The sequence below is a fragment of the Pelodiscus sinensis genome, chromosome 4 (genome assembly GCF_049634645.1).
Source record: "Pelodiscus sinensis isolate JC-2024 chromosome 4, ASM4963464v1, whole genome shotgun sequence".
NCBI classification, from domain to species: domain Eukaryota; kingdom Metazoa; phylum Chordata; order Testudines; family Trionychidae; genus Pelodiscus; species Pelodiscus sinensis.
Genome location: NC_134714.1, coordinates 126373158 through 126387602, shown reverse-complemented (window position 1 = coordinate 126387602; position 14445 = coordinate 126373158). Strand labels below are relative to the sequence as shown.

General features: G+C 54.6%; 1 protein-coding gene across 8 annotated transcripts in view; it reads left to right on the top strand.

Annotated features, from left to right (window-relative positions):
• Window positions 1-421: 421 nt before the first annotated feature.
• Window positions 422-14445, top strand: part of STX3 (syntaxin 3) — a 31556-nt gene continuing 17532 nt past the window's right edge. For 7 of the 8 annotated variants that reach the window (XR_012903706.1, XR_012903705.1, XM_075928489.1 and 4 more), the window contains exon 1: window positions 422-625. Coding sequence is in view for 6 of the 8 variants with exons in the window: in XM_075928489.1 (XP_075784604.1) it covers window positions 596-625 (30 nt within the window). In the remaining 2 variants the exon portion in view is untranslated. Of the gene's footprint in view, window positions 626-3218; window positions 3261-14445 lie in introns of those variants that run through there. The other variant, XM_075928490.1, reaches the window with a different exon arrangement.

Genomic DNA, 14445 nt, shown 5'->3' with positions numbered 1-14445 from the left:
CCATTTGATTACAAGCCACAAGCAGGGCAGGAGAGGTTTCTCTGAGCAATCCTGTTGTCTGATCTGGGCAAACCTTGGAGTCTGAGCCCAGCCCAGCTTGGCCTGCCTGTCCCTTTAATTGGTGTGGCCGGGTGGCTCCCAGGTCATTAGAGAGCCAGGGTGGAGGAGGTCATGTCTTTGATCGCACCGACGTCGGCTGGCCACAGAGCTGCTCACGCCGCCTGCCTCACCTTTGCCTCCCTCGTGGCTGATCCCTCGTGCACCTGCGGGGCAGCTGACTCCTGCACAGGTGGAGGAGGAGGCTCCTCTCTGTCTCCTCCCCCTCTCCGGCCAGCTCGCTCCCGCCCAGTGGATGTCATTGAGGAGCAGCAGCTGGCGGCTGCCTGAGGATCAGCTGCGCCCGGCCGCCCGCGGAGGCACAGAGCGAGAGCAGGGGAGAGCCGAGCCGAGCCGAGCCGGGCCGGGGGTTATTGTTTGTCCCGCTTTAAGGAACCTCCCCCCCTCCCCCTAGCTCGGTGGGAGGGAGGCGAAGCACAGTCCAGGACTTCCTGGAGCCAGCCGCGCCCGCACCTGCTGGGAGGAGCAGCGGGGCACCATGAAGGATCGGCTGGAGCAGCTGAAAGCCGTGAGTTCGCCCCCCCCCCCCCCCCGGGCCGAGCCGGGGGGCTGCAGCAGGGCGTCCCGTGTCCGGGCTAATAATCAGACTGGCCTTTTATAGCGCGTGGGGGGCTCGCCCGCTGTGGGGGACACTTGCGCCCCCCCCCTCCCCCGCGCCGTCCCTGGTCGGTCCCCCCCCCCCCAGTGGTCTGTCCACTGTTGTTCTCCCTCCCCGTGCCTCGGTCTGTCCGCTAGCATTCCTTTCCCCCTCTCTTCTCCCCCCCCCCCCGCCAAGTGCCTCGGTCTGTCCGCTCATCCTCCCCCCCCCCCCCCCCACCAGTGTCCTGGTATGTCCAGTGTCATCCCCACCCCCAGCTCCTTGGTCTATCCAGTATCATCCACTCCTCTCAGCTCCCTTATATGGGTTAAGGAGGGAAATAATTAAGCGTCCCCCCCCCCCCAATTTGGAGACTCTTCTCGCTCCAGAAGAGAAGCTGGAGGGTATTGGGGGGGGGGGGGGCAGCATGATGTGTAATGCTGCATTGGGGGCAGCCCCACTGCAGGGGTATTAATGCTCCGGGAGGAGGAGGGAGTGAGAACAGCATCTGCATGAAATGTCCTGAAGATTAAACTGGTGAAGATTGAGGTTGTTCTGCCCTCTGAGACCAGGGAGTGGGGCACGGGCTAGTGGCCGTTGGCTATCTTAGAAGGAGGAACCTGGAGGGGCAGTTGAGACTGGGGGGGGGACCATTTCTTCAGCCTAACCTTCCTCAACACCCCCTCCCTCCCGCTTGTATTAGGATGAGTTGAGCTGGCAACTTCCTCCTTTGCTTTTCCTCCTGGGGAAGTTTTTTTTTTTTTTTCCTGCCCATTGCTCAGCTTGGCCGTTAACGGCCTTGCCCGCAGTGGGACCCCACAATGACAGTTCCCGCAGGGTCATGCCCGGTATTGCCATGACACTTTTCTCAGTGGCTGTCTTTGCTCCCCTCCCCCCCCACCACAAGGGCACCTGCTGACTGATCATGGGGATGGGTTAGTGCCTGGGGCTACTCTTTAGAGGGTTGCTTGGGAGCACTGCCTCTGGTGCTGGTTTCTTTTGTGTGCGTGTGTGGGGGTTGCTTGTGAGCGCTGGGTGCTGTGCACAATGTGGTGTTAGTGTAAGGACACTCGTGAGCTGCGTTGTGCTTGGAGGGTTGCTTGCACCCACCTTTCCTTATGTGAGCCTGTGCAAGCTCCCAGGGGCCACATGATGGGAGGGGTCCCAGAGGGAGCTGCGCACGTAAGTTAGTGTAGGCTACTGGTGAGAATTGTGTATGAGCCCTTGGCGGGGTCACTGGTGTCAGATGACAGGCCGCTGGGGTGAGGCTGCCTGCTGGCACGGGGTCAGATTCTCACTGCTTTCGTTGCCAGGAAGCGCTTGTTAAACATGTATCAGACAAAGGGATGAACACAGGGAATCCAAGGCCAAACTAAACTCTGTCTCCATCCTGCCAGGGCAGGTCTCTGTCTGTGAGGCTCCAGGGTTAGCTGTCCCCTCCCTGCTCTTTTCCCCTGCCTGCTTGGCACCGGCCCAGGTGCAATACAGGCTGTGCCTTGCCTAGGAGCATGTGGGCAGCAATTGAGCTGAACTGGGTGGGAACTCTGGGGTTGGGTACCCTGTATGCTGCTTCTTTGCTTCAGGGTAGCTCTGTGGCTTTTGGTCAGAGGTATCAGAGAAATTGTATATAGTGTTGTGGGAAGTGGGTCTAGTTCCCAGTCTGGAATGCATCCCGTTCAAGAGAGCAGGTATTTGAAGACTAAACCATCCCTGTTGTGTCCTGTTGCCTGAGGCAACTACATCTGCTGCCTATCTTCTCCAGGTTTGGTGATAGTCCACTCCACCAGGCTGGGCTATAGTGATGAGGGGTGAGAGCATGGGCCTAGACACCTGGAGCTCTTTCCCTGGGTCACTGTGTGACTTTACCTGGGTCTCTCCTCCTGTGCCTCAGTTTCCCCATCTGTGAAATAGGGCTAATGATCCACTGATCCCAGACGGCAGGGGAAAGGCCACACTTTCTGGCTTTGCTACAAAAGGAGAGAGGGGGAAGGTTGCTGTGGGGAATGAAGATGTGGCAAAGGAAGGGCACGGGGGAGGGGAAATCTGTAGGGCTTTGAGCGGGAACAATGACACAACCCAACTCCCTCTGTGCAGGCCTTCCAGAGGTGACACTGCCCCAGCCTTGGGGCCCTGTGCCTTGTTTGAATTGCACCTGCTATAGGAGGCCCTGTGAGGAGATCCAAACAATGGCTCTTTTCATGGGGCGAGAGCAGGCTGTGCCAGAAAACAGGCCCCTGATAGGAACCAGCATCTCCTGAGGTAAATGTTCACCCTAAGGATCACATCAGGCCTGTCAAACTAACAGCTTCCTCCCAAAAAAGCCTTGACCTGCCCGGAATGGATGGATCAGATGGATCTCTTGTCCCAGAGCAGAGGCCGTTCCCAGTCTAGATGTGTCCCTGCAGAACACAAGGGGTTAAACTCAGCCCTTCGCCATCACCCCAGTGACGGCTAGAAAACAAGAGCGCTCAGTTGTTCACTGAAAGGCAGTTTGCAGATTTATTTTCTGCATGGGACCAACCAGAGACAGAGAAATCTGTGTCCTCACAGTCGCCTGATGATTCAGGTACTCCTGTGGGACGTCAGAGACCAATTTCTGCCTTGAATCGGGGAGAGGGGGGGCCTTGAACCAGTGACTCTTGTGTTACAGGTGGACTATTCTGGGGTCAGTCTCTCTCTCTTTGCTTTGGGGTGGGGGTTCATCTTTGTGGTACAGATGTGCTCTGAGCTCTCCTCTTTCTGCTGGTCCTGGGGTTACCCTGTTGGAGGCTGGGAGAGAAGGGGGCGGGGGAGAGTGACAGGGATTTAGCTGGGATTACAAAGCCATCAGCCAGAAGAAGAGGAGATAAAATGCTGGAGGGAGGGGGGAGCAAGAGAAGGGGATTAATTTTATTTTTATTCCGCGTTGGGCTGGAGTCCCAAATTGGCAGTGGGAGGGGGGGGTGAAGGGAGGAGGAGCTATGGACAGCTAACATGGCTGATCTGTCTTGGAAACGGTTCTGTCCTGCCCCGGGGGGTTTACCAGGATATCAGCAGGATGCGGCGTATAGGGACAGTTCCCCAGCCCTTGGATATGATCCCAGATCTGTCCTGGCATGGGACCTTGTCACAATGGAGCACAGGGAGCTGGCCGGTCACCATGGCATTCTCCTGGCTTGCTGTTTTTAGCCTGGGACGGCACTGGGGCCCTTGGTGTATTTCCCACAGTGGCTCCCCCACGCAGTGCATCTCCTGGGCAGCTGCCATCTTAGGGCCTTGACCGCCATTGAGAGGCAGCGTGTTGGCTGGTGGCTGGGCCTGGTTTCCTTGGGCCAGTTGCTGAGGCTGGGGAATCCAGAGCTGCAGTTGGCGTCTACACGGGCAAGCCTGGTTGAAGCAGCTTCCTCACTTGGGCCCCAGGACAACGGGACTGGCTGTGTGGAGAAAACCGGCTCTTGAGGATCTGAGCAGGGGCTTCGGGTCAGTCTCTCTGTGGAGCCGTGCAGAGAGACCCCGTCACGCCTGGTTTAAGCACCAACCCTCCAGAGGGAACAAGCTGGCGTTTCAGTGGTTCCAGTTGGCCTAGTTTAGCTGGAGCAAAGTTCAGCCTGTTAGATGGAGGAGCAGGTCAGCAAAGATTGGAGCAGAGCTGTTTGACGGCCCCTGCCCCCAAAGGTCCTGTGGGGAGCAGAGCATGTCCCAGGCTGGAAGTTAGGATGCCATGGTGCCAGCTGTCAAACAGGCCAACCTGATGGTGGTCCAGGGCTAATGCAGAAACTGTAGTAGCTTCAATGCCTTCCTCCAGTGATTCTGCAGCCCTCTGGGGAAATGAATTGCAATAGCTATTGCAGAACGGCACCCCACAGACATGGTTCCTGAATAGTGCTCATATGGGAAGCCAATGATAGCACGGCCTGGTGAAGGGGTGGGGAAAATTCAGCCCGCCAAATCTTGTCCAGCCTCTCTGCTGCCACGCTGCTCAAAGCAGCCAGCTGTGGGGCCAGATACTCTGTGGGCTGTGAGCTCCCAGGGGGGAGAGGGGAGATTTGCATGCTGTGCTAGGGGCTGGGCCAATCTCACAGCTGCCATGGGCTGGAAACTAGGGACACGCAGTGCAGAGAGCACCTGGCCCCCGTCAGCTGCTTTGAATGGGGTGTGTCTGTTGGGGGAGGGGGGCCTGCCTGAGAGTCTTGCTGGGCTAGAGCTACTTAGGTAAACACCTCCTGGTCAGAGCCTACACCTGGCACCCCAGCCTCTCCCTCCCCCAAGTATCTGCTCCCCCTCCTTCATCACTGCCCCAGGTCACAACCCCTCCATATCCCCTCCTGCACCTCAACCCCAAGCTCCCTTCTGCACTCACCCACCGTCACAAACTCTGCACCACCTCCATTAATAGCATGGAGGAGTATGGTCCTTGACCCCTTACCGAATTCTTGGAGTGACCCCCTCATCAAAAATGGTGGTCCACTCCTAGCCTAGAGGGCAGAGCATTGCCACGTGGGAGATCTGGTCTTTAGTCCCAGCTTGGCCATACCACATCCTCTTGTGCCTCAGTTTCTCCAGCTGGAAAATGAGGCTAACAATCCTGCCCTCCTTTGCAAAGCACTTTGCGATCTACAGGTGCAAAGCTCCAGATAAGAGCGAGGGGTGGTGGTGGTGGTGATTTTATTTTATCGATGGCATTTCCCATGTAAAGATCACCTTGGAGTTGATGCTCAAGAATTAACATCCTGATATGCATGGTTGTACCAGGATGTCTCTGGGCTTATTTCTGATGGCCTAGAATGATTTGCTAAGCCAGTCGCTCTGCAGCCAGTCAGTACAGCAGCACCGACCAAACCTAATGTAACTTTGAGGCCTCAGTTCCTGGATTGCATTCCAGCAGTGGGAAGGGGATTAGCCCTGGGAGCAGGGGCACAGACTCAGAGAGGATGGTGATGGGAGAGGTGCTAGGCCACACTCCTGGGCAGCAAGAGATCCCTGGGGGAGCTTCGTTTGACTTCCCCTCCTTGGTTAATTGTTTTGTATGAAATTGATACAAAAATGATTAGGGATTTGGAACGGGTCCCATATGAAGAGAGATTAAAAAGACTGGACTTTTCCATTTAGAAAAAAGGAGACTAAGGGGGGATATGATAGAGGTCTGTAAAATCATGACTGGTGTGGAAAAAGTAAATATGGGAAATAAATACATTTTCCTTAAGAAGAACTAGGGGTCACCACATGAAATTAATAGGCAGCAGGCTTAAAACAAACAAAAGGAAGCTTTTTCTTCACTCAGTGCACAGTCAACTTGTGGAACTCCTTGCCAGAGGAAGTGGTGAAGGCTACGCCTTTAACAGGGTTCAAAAAAGAGCTAGATAGATTCATGGAGATTAGGTCCATCAATGGCTATTAGCCAGGATGGGGAGGAATGGTGTCCCTAGCCTCCGTGTGTCTGGAAATAGATGACAGGGGAGAGATCAGGTGAGGATTCCCTTCTGTGTTCCCTCCTTCTGAGACATCTGGTATTGGCCTCTGTCAGCAGACAAGATACTGGGCTCAATGGATCGTTGGTCTGACCCTGTATGGCTGTTCTTATGATACCCACGACAGTGAGAACGCGAGCTCTGAACTGGGCAGGAATCTCTTGGCACTGGTTAGAGTTTAGGGTTATGGAGACTTTGTCGGGATGTGGCTGATGGAGCACAGGGAGCTGGCCAGTCACTGTGGCATTCTCATGGTTTGCTCTTTTTAGCCTCGGAGGGCAGTGGAGCCCCTGGTGTATTGCACTGTGTGGGGGAGCCACGATGGGAGTCTCCGTGGCAACTGCCATCTTAGGGCCTTGACCTCCATCTGAGAGGCACTGTGCTGGCGGGTGGCTGGGCCTGGTTTCCTTGGCTTTGCTTAAATACTGGTGAGAACAACTCTGCTGCCTGCAGAGAGTCAAGCGGACCCAGGTGATCTGACAAGAAAACGCTACTTAAAAAACCCAACCACAGGGCAGCCACTTGGTGCTAAGAGCCCCATCAGCGGGAAGCTGCTGGCAGTGCATCCCAGCAGGTTTATTGAACCTGCTGCTATTGTACTTATCCGTATCACCATGGTCCTTGGGAGACCCATCCACAGAACAGGACCTCATTGTGCTAGATGGTGTTCAAATACAGAACAAAAACGTAGTCCCTGCCCCAGGTCTCTTGCCTTCTGTGTACAGACAACAGGGAAGTACAAGAAAATGAGACGATGTTGGTCAGCATGATGGGCAGTGTTCGGGGCACATCAGTGGCCTGAGTGTCATGGGGTTTTTATACACCTCGTGGCAAAGGCGCCTTGTCAGGAAGGATTTGACGGAGAGAATGGCGCAGAGCTGTAGATGTTTTATGAGTCTCCCAGCTGTCCCTTGTGCTTGGGAGACAGCACAGAGGTGCCTGTATGAAAATCTAACACATCCGCAGCTGAGGCCGGCCTGAGGGGCCAATTGCAGTGAGCATCAACAGCTTGATGGCGAATGAGGAATGAGAGGTCGAGTGGGGATTGACCGCAAAGGGCCTTGGAAGTGAAGACAAGCAGCTTATGTTTGATGCGATAGAGGAGGGGGAGCTAGAAGAGAGATGCAAAGAGAGGAGGTCAGCAACGGGCTAGGAAAATGATCTTTGCACAAGGCTGTATATGTGCAAGAAAGAGGCTTTCTCTTGGCAAGCTACGTGTACAGCAGCAGCTCTTAATAGAGCCTTCCCATAATAATTGAAACTCCATAGCAAATGGAGGCCAGAACTTTAGGCCATGTCTATACTTACCACGCTGCAGATTGATCTTCTGGTGTTTGATTTAGTGGGTCTAATAAAGACCTACTAAATCAAATGCTGAGGGCACCCCTGGATGGCACTGGTACTCCTCGCAGCCTTGAAGATTAAAGGAAGCCGACAGGAGCACCATGAAGACTGCGCTAAATTTGGCTTGAGGTATGTTGACTCAAGCTACGTTATTTACATAGCTGGAGTTGCGCACCTTAAGCTGACCACCTGGGTCTAGTATAGACCTGGCCTAACACTCCAAAAGCCACAAGATTGCAAGGAAAATCTCCATTAACTGTCAGCAGTACAGGGCCAGTGACACACAGGTGAGCAGATCTGATTCCATCCGCTAGAGGGAACTGGTGCACCTTTGTTTGCTTTTGCTAATCTGTTCAGATGATACTAAAGATCAGGACGGATATTTTGCTTACTGCTGTGAGTGACAACCTCCCCCCCCCCCCCCCCCCATACAAGCACCTTGGCTAGGCAAAGTCCCCAGTGTAACAAGTACTATACCTTTCTTCCTTGTGCTGTGGCAATTCAAGCAGGAGTTAGTTCCTGCTGGTTTGGTGGCCGGAGGGGACAGAAAATTGAGGAGAGAGGAAAATAGGGTAGGGGAGTGCAACAGGGCAGGAGAACAGCAGCTGGTGGTCTGTACTGTGGAGATGGCATCCATTTAGTCACATGTTGATTGTCCTGGAAGAAGGCAATTGTGCCAGTGGGAGTGTCAGGCGGAGTGGAGAAGGTAAGGGGAGGAAAGACGCACAAAGAAACAACACTCCTCCCTGTTGGCAAGAGCCCACTGTTCTCCGGGGAGTGAAAGCGTCTCGTCCTTCTCTTGGGCCTTGGGTCTCTGTAATGGCTACAGGAGTAGCCATGGAAACGAAATGGAATGAAACACAGAGCAGGGACTCCTGGGGCAGCCTTTGGGGGCTAAGCTCATCCCTGGGCTGAACGTGGACCTTGGTGGCATGCCAGTGGTGGCATATTAGCTGTGGGCAGCTGTTGTCGTGGTGGGGACGGTGTATTATCAGAGGTCAGTGCCCATGCCCCAAAAACATGAAGCCAGATTCTCAAAGGTATTTAGCTACCTAAATACCTGGAAACCAACTGGATCTTAGTACTTAATGATTGCAGGATAATGCCCTCACTTGATTATTTCTTTCACCAGTGGTTTCCAAGGTGCCCCTCACAAGCAGTTGCAAAATGGCCAATGTATGGTCCAACTTTTGGTTGGGTTTTCCTGCTGGCAGGTGGAGCTAGTCCTGGGTGCTGGAGACTGCAGATTTTCAGTTTCAGATTTTTTTACTCTGCTCCCATATGGCTGCAGTTTTTCTTCCTTCACAATGTAGCATGAGACTAAAGCCAGGTCTACACTACACCTGGAAGGTCAGCTTAAGGTGTGCAACTTCAGCTACGTAAATAACGTAGCTGGAGTCATTATAGCTTAAGCCAAGCTTGGCACCATCTTCACAACGGGAGTTTGATGGGAGCAAATGCTCTGGTCTGCTTCCCTTACCCTTTGCAACTGCGAAGAGAACCAGCCCCGACTAGAGGTGTCCTCAGCATTTGATTCAGCACCGCCGTGGTCAATCCACGGCTCGCGAGCTGCATGTGGCTCTTGCCCTCCAAAAGTGCAGCTCACAAAGCCGCTCCTCTCCCCCCCCAAAATGGCCCTCACTCCCCCACAGCTTCCCTCTGCTTACCAGGTCGGAGCTGCCAGGTTTTAAAAATGGTGGCCAAGATGATGGCTGTCTTAAAGGGGCAGCCTCCTTTTAAAAAAAAAAAATTTTTCTCGACAATTCTGTTCTGGTGTGCTTCCCCCCCCCCCCCCCTTGACAATTCTGGTGGGCTCTTTGCATTTTTTCTGCCGCTGTTTTGGGGCTCTTTGTTAAATGGGTTGGCCACCCCTGATTTAGCGGATCTTAACTAGACTCGCTAAATCGAACGCAAGAAGACTGATCTCCATCACATAAGTGTAGACATGGCCTAAGCTCCTCCCTGTCAATGACAACATACACCCACCCTGATGCAACTACTGAGGCTTCCACAATCATCTCTATGGTGAGAACTGGCTCCACACATCTTTCTCGCTTTCTCTAACGCCGGGTTTTTCATTTTAAAATCCATTCTTGAATTCTTCCCTCTCTGTACCAAACATTATTAATTGGTTTATGGTAATCAGCAGTGTGCTGGTATAACCCACCCTGCACTGAACCTAGGATATTGAGTGCTAGAAGCATGAACTTTCACCACTGGAGCTGAAGGAATAAGTCCCTTGGCTGGCACCTGCTGCGAACATGTTAACCTCATCTGGTACAGCCACTAGGCGGAACCTTCTCCTAGTAGTGGTTTCAATGCCAATGTTATAGGCTTCTGGCATTTTAATTAACAAAAGCAACACGCCTCTTTGCCTTTGATTTGCTTCTGTATACTCTTGTATGTGAGTTTAGAGGCGCAGGAGTGGGGAATGTGTTCCTGTTTCAACACAAACCTGGAGACGGATGAAGCTACGTTTCCCTCCCCCCGGAAATGTTTCTACTCAGTCCAGGATTCTCCCCACACCTCGGGAACAATCTTTCCTAATGGCTGAGGGTCTGAAGTCCTTGTACTGGCTTTGGAGTGACGCTTCTGCAGAAATTGTCCTGGGGAAGGAGGAACAAGAAGCTCCTGGGGGGACTATTTCATGTATTATCTGATGCATTCCAAAGACAAAATAACGTGCTGTCTGTGAGCGTGCTGTGAGCGTGCAAAGGTAGGGAGCCAGATCTAGTGATGCCATTGGACACTCTTCAGCTGGTGGTAGGATTTTGAATGAGGTTCTCTTCTCCCCCCCTCCCCCCACCCCCAGGTTCCCCTCCATCACGTTATTCTGCTGGGCTCCTTACAGAACAAACAGAAAAATGGTCATGGCCACCAGGCGTTTGCAGTCACAGCTTTTGGCCTTGCAATAGGATCTATGCAAGCAGAACTCCCATCGAAATCCAGAGGACTTCAATCCTCAAAGGTATCCTGGTGCCCGACTTCCGCGGGAGTTAGGTGCTTAAATACCTTTGAGGAACTATGCCTAGGACTCTGCATCAGCTTAAAGGAAAAGAAGGATGGACCAGGGGCAAAGCTGGGAGCTGGGGGACCATGGGTCCGTTCCCTGCTTTCCCAGACTTTGGGTGAATCATTTGGACTCTGTGCCGCTGTTCTGCCTCTGGAGCAAGCAGCCCGGAGGTGCTGAGAGGTTAAAGAGGTAAGTCTCTTAGATTAAGGCCAGCTAGGTGGTTGCATGGGGGGGGAGGAGGGAAGGGAGGCAGAGATCCGGGCTTTAATGTAATTGTGACCCAGTGAGTGGGGTTAACAAGAAGAGAGGCTAGGGAAGGAGGAGAGTTACAACCATAAGCTCTTGGGTTGAAACCGACCTAATCTGAGTCACCCCTTCTCTGCAAGGGCTGTCCCCTAAAACTGTTTGAACAGCTGGGAGGAGTTGGGAATTCCAGGTGTATCGCTGTTTAAACTGCCCTCTCTAGTAGCAGCACGCAGGACTCGTGACGCTGTAGGTGTTTGTTTTCAGGCCGTTCCTTGAATGGTAGCTCTTCGTGTGGCTGGGGCTGGGTCGGTTCCAGGACGTTAGAGGCCAAGCTGAGAGGAGAGTAGCTTTTATTGGGCCGGCTTCTGTTGGTGGGGGAGACGAGGCATTGAAAGAGCTCTGTGTAGCTAGGACGTTTGTCTGTCACCAGTGGACCTTGAGCCAATAAAACGCCTTGCCTCCCCCGCCTTGTCTCTTTCTTCGTGTGGGTGGGGCTGGGTGCAATGCAGGCAGCTGACCTCCTGTGTGAATTTATTCCCAGTTAACCTGTGGTGAATGCACCTCAGTTCTGCCCCACAGCAGCCCTGGGCTCCCTATACACAGCTCTGCTGGTGCCTCTCCATCCCAGCCTGCAGATATCCCTGAACCATGGGCAATGGCTGAACATAGGTCTGGGGGAAGCAAGCTCCCAGCCCTGCCCCTTCCACCTGAAGCCCCGCCCCCCCTCAGGAGCCAGGCCCACTCCCATGCAGTGATAGACTCCAGCCCCCCCCCCCCCCCCCCCCATGGCAGCCTCCCTGGCTCAGAATGCAGGGCGGGGCGCACTGCCCCAGCTCCCAGGCTTCAGCCATGCTGAGGCTATGCTGAAGCTGGGGGTCGAGTGTGGGTAGTGCCATGCCTCCCAGTTCAGGAAGACAGTGCCTTCCCCTGCCCTGAACCCTGACTCCCAGCCCTGGTGCCTTAAAGGGTTGTCTGAGGCATGGCTGTTTCTGTATGGCCCAGTGTCCTAGCTACGCAGGGGCAGATATAGGGCAGGGCGAGCCGGGCGGCCGCTCCAGGCCTCGTGCTTCAAGAAGCACCGCGCATGCGCCGTGGCAAAAGGGGGGGGGGGGGGCACAAAATTGAGCTGTCCTGGGCCCTGCAAAATGGTCATCTGCCCCTGTAGCTACAGATTTCCATGCCTCCCACGCCTCATCAGCCCAGAATTCTACCTGTTTGAGATGGGGGGGGGGCGGGAGAGGGAATGGTCCCTCATAGACACTGGATTTAAAAATTCTCTTGGTGCCAAGTGAGTGCTCAAGGGTTGCCCTCAAACCAGCATGCTGGGTCCTTATCCCTCACGCCTCTCCCCTTTGCCTTTCCTCTCCACACCTCAAGATGATGTCCAGCATCATCTTTTCTCCCCGCCCTTCTTTCTGTGTCTCTGCAGAGTGCGTTGGGAAGGTGTAATGCAATTAAACAGGGAAGCCAGCCATCTGGCCCTGGCTTTTGCCAGACCTCGTGGGAAGGAGGGGGATGGGATGGTCATCTGTCTCTTAAACCAAGAGCTGGGGGTGGGGTGATGGGTGTGCCGGAGAGTTGGAGAGTGACGCAGACTCCTGCCCTTTAAACTGGGGAAGTAGCAGAACCAGATGGCTGATGGGTGCATGGCTCTGGGGTGAATCTCTGTGTGTGGCCTAGGGGATGCACCTTCCCCTTCTGACCTGGTGGAAGGATGTTAGCCCCCCCTCCCCATAGCTGAGCCTGGTTTAGGGGAGTCCTGGTCACTTTAAAAGAGGAAGAACTGGGCTGGGGGTGGGGGTGTGGGGAAGAGTAGGGGGGCAGGGAGGCTTGTGCACGCTCCTAAACAGGCAGCCCCACTTTCCCCACCACCAGTGTGTGTCTGGGACCAGCTGAGAGACCAGCTGTGCTGCTTGGGAATGCAGATGGCTGAGCAGCCTTTCCTGAGTGCGTGGCATGCCCTGGTGGGCACTCTGCCTGTGAGCCTCCAAAGATTTTTTTCCTCTAGGCCGGGAACCTTCCCCTTCTGCAGCATCCCAGCCTTAGCATCTCCTGCCTCTGGGGCTGGAGGGTATGGGAGAGAGAAGGAGCCTCTTACTTCTAGGTCACTGGCTCCTATCTAGCCACAGGTCACGAGTGACTGTTCCAGCTGGAAAATGCCCTTCCTTGCATATTTTAGCTGGCTGCATCCACTAGGCCCTACTCAACCTTTCCTAGCTGTCCGCTGCGTCTGATTTTAGAGGTCTCGAGTCAGGATTCCTCATTGTGAAATTCTTTCCCCTTGAGAATCAGTCTCCCACTCGGAGAGGTTCTGACATTGAACCCCAATGTTCCTTTTCTTGCCTTCATCCCTTTAGTCCAGGGTGGGGAACCTCTTTTAGGCTGGGGGTGGGGAGGGCACTGACCCACAGAAAAATCAGTCAGGGGCTGCACACAAGTGAGAAGCAAAGTGAAAAGCCCTGATGGAGGAGGGAAGACACTCCTTACACTTCCCTCCCACACCAGAGCCTAGGGAGGCCCAGGCTAGTAGATTGTATGCTCCAGCCCGGGGCTGCCCAACCCGACCCCAGAGGAGGTGGGACTCGAACCTGTGACCCTGTCCTCCTCCCCAGGCAAATGTCCTATCCCCTAGGCCATGTGGGAACCCGCCCCATTATTGTGGGCTCTCCAATGCTGGGGGTGGGGAGGAGAGCCCTGAGCCTGGGGGGCTGGATCCAGGCAAGCCAAGGGCCGCATCTGGACCCCAGACCTTAGATTTCCCCACCCCTGCTATAGAACTAGTTATGTTCCTCTTAAGTAGAGATTCTTCTTTCTCATTGGCATTTACGTCCCTCGGAGGTTGATTGCTTGTGCACCATCACCCTGTCATCCACATCTCCTAGTCATGCTGTACAGAACACCACACCCTTGTGTCTGTGTGGGTGGGGTGTGTGTGTGTGTGTGTGTGTCAGCTGAGGGATTTGACCTTGGTGCCTCAAGACCTTTGAGCCACAGCTGTAACAGGCCCGTCGACTGCTGTCTGTCCCAGCCCCCAGGACAGCGGGAACACAGAGTGGGTGCGTGTAACGTGTACGCATTTGTGTCTCTGTCTTTCCTGATCACTCCATGCTGCCAGCCCCCTGAACATACGCAAAGTGCAGATGCAGAGAAATATTATCCCTCCCCCCCTCACTCAGGGGACTGTGCAGGGCTCGGATAGGGCAGCGGCGACTGCTTCAGCAGTAGCCACCCAGCACTCAGGATTGATACGGCCAATGGCTTGTTCCGTGCATGGCCTGGTCAGGCATCCTTGGCCGCTGACGGCCGGCTGCAAAGGAACCCCTCTGTGCACCCTCCTTGCAGGCCGCCTGGCGCTCTCAGCTGACCTGGGACTGTTGGCGGGAAGGTGTGGAGCTCGTTGTGTGATGGGCTGTGAGGTCTCAAGGCTTGGAAAGTTTTCTTCTCTGACCCTCCCCATCCCCCAGGCAGTGGCTGACTCCCACCCCAGCCACCTCCTCTTGGATCCAGGGTCAACAGCTGCAATTGCCCTCCCTGGGCAAAGGAAATGCCTGGAACGGATGGGTCTGTGGAAGCGCAGAAATCTTGAGCCGATGGGCCCTGGGCCAGGGGAGGTGAGGGGTCTCCCAGGAGCACTGGCCTCCTGGCTGGCTCCCCTCCTGGCTGTCGCCCTGGGCGCTGCCAACAGCTGCTTGGGGCTCTTT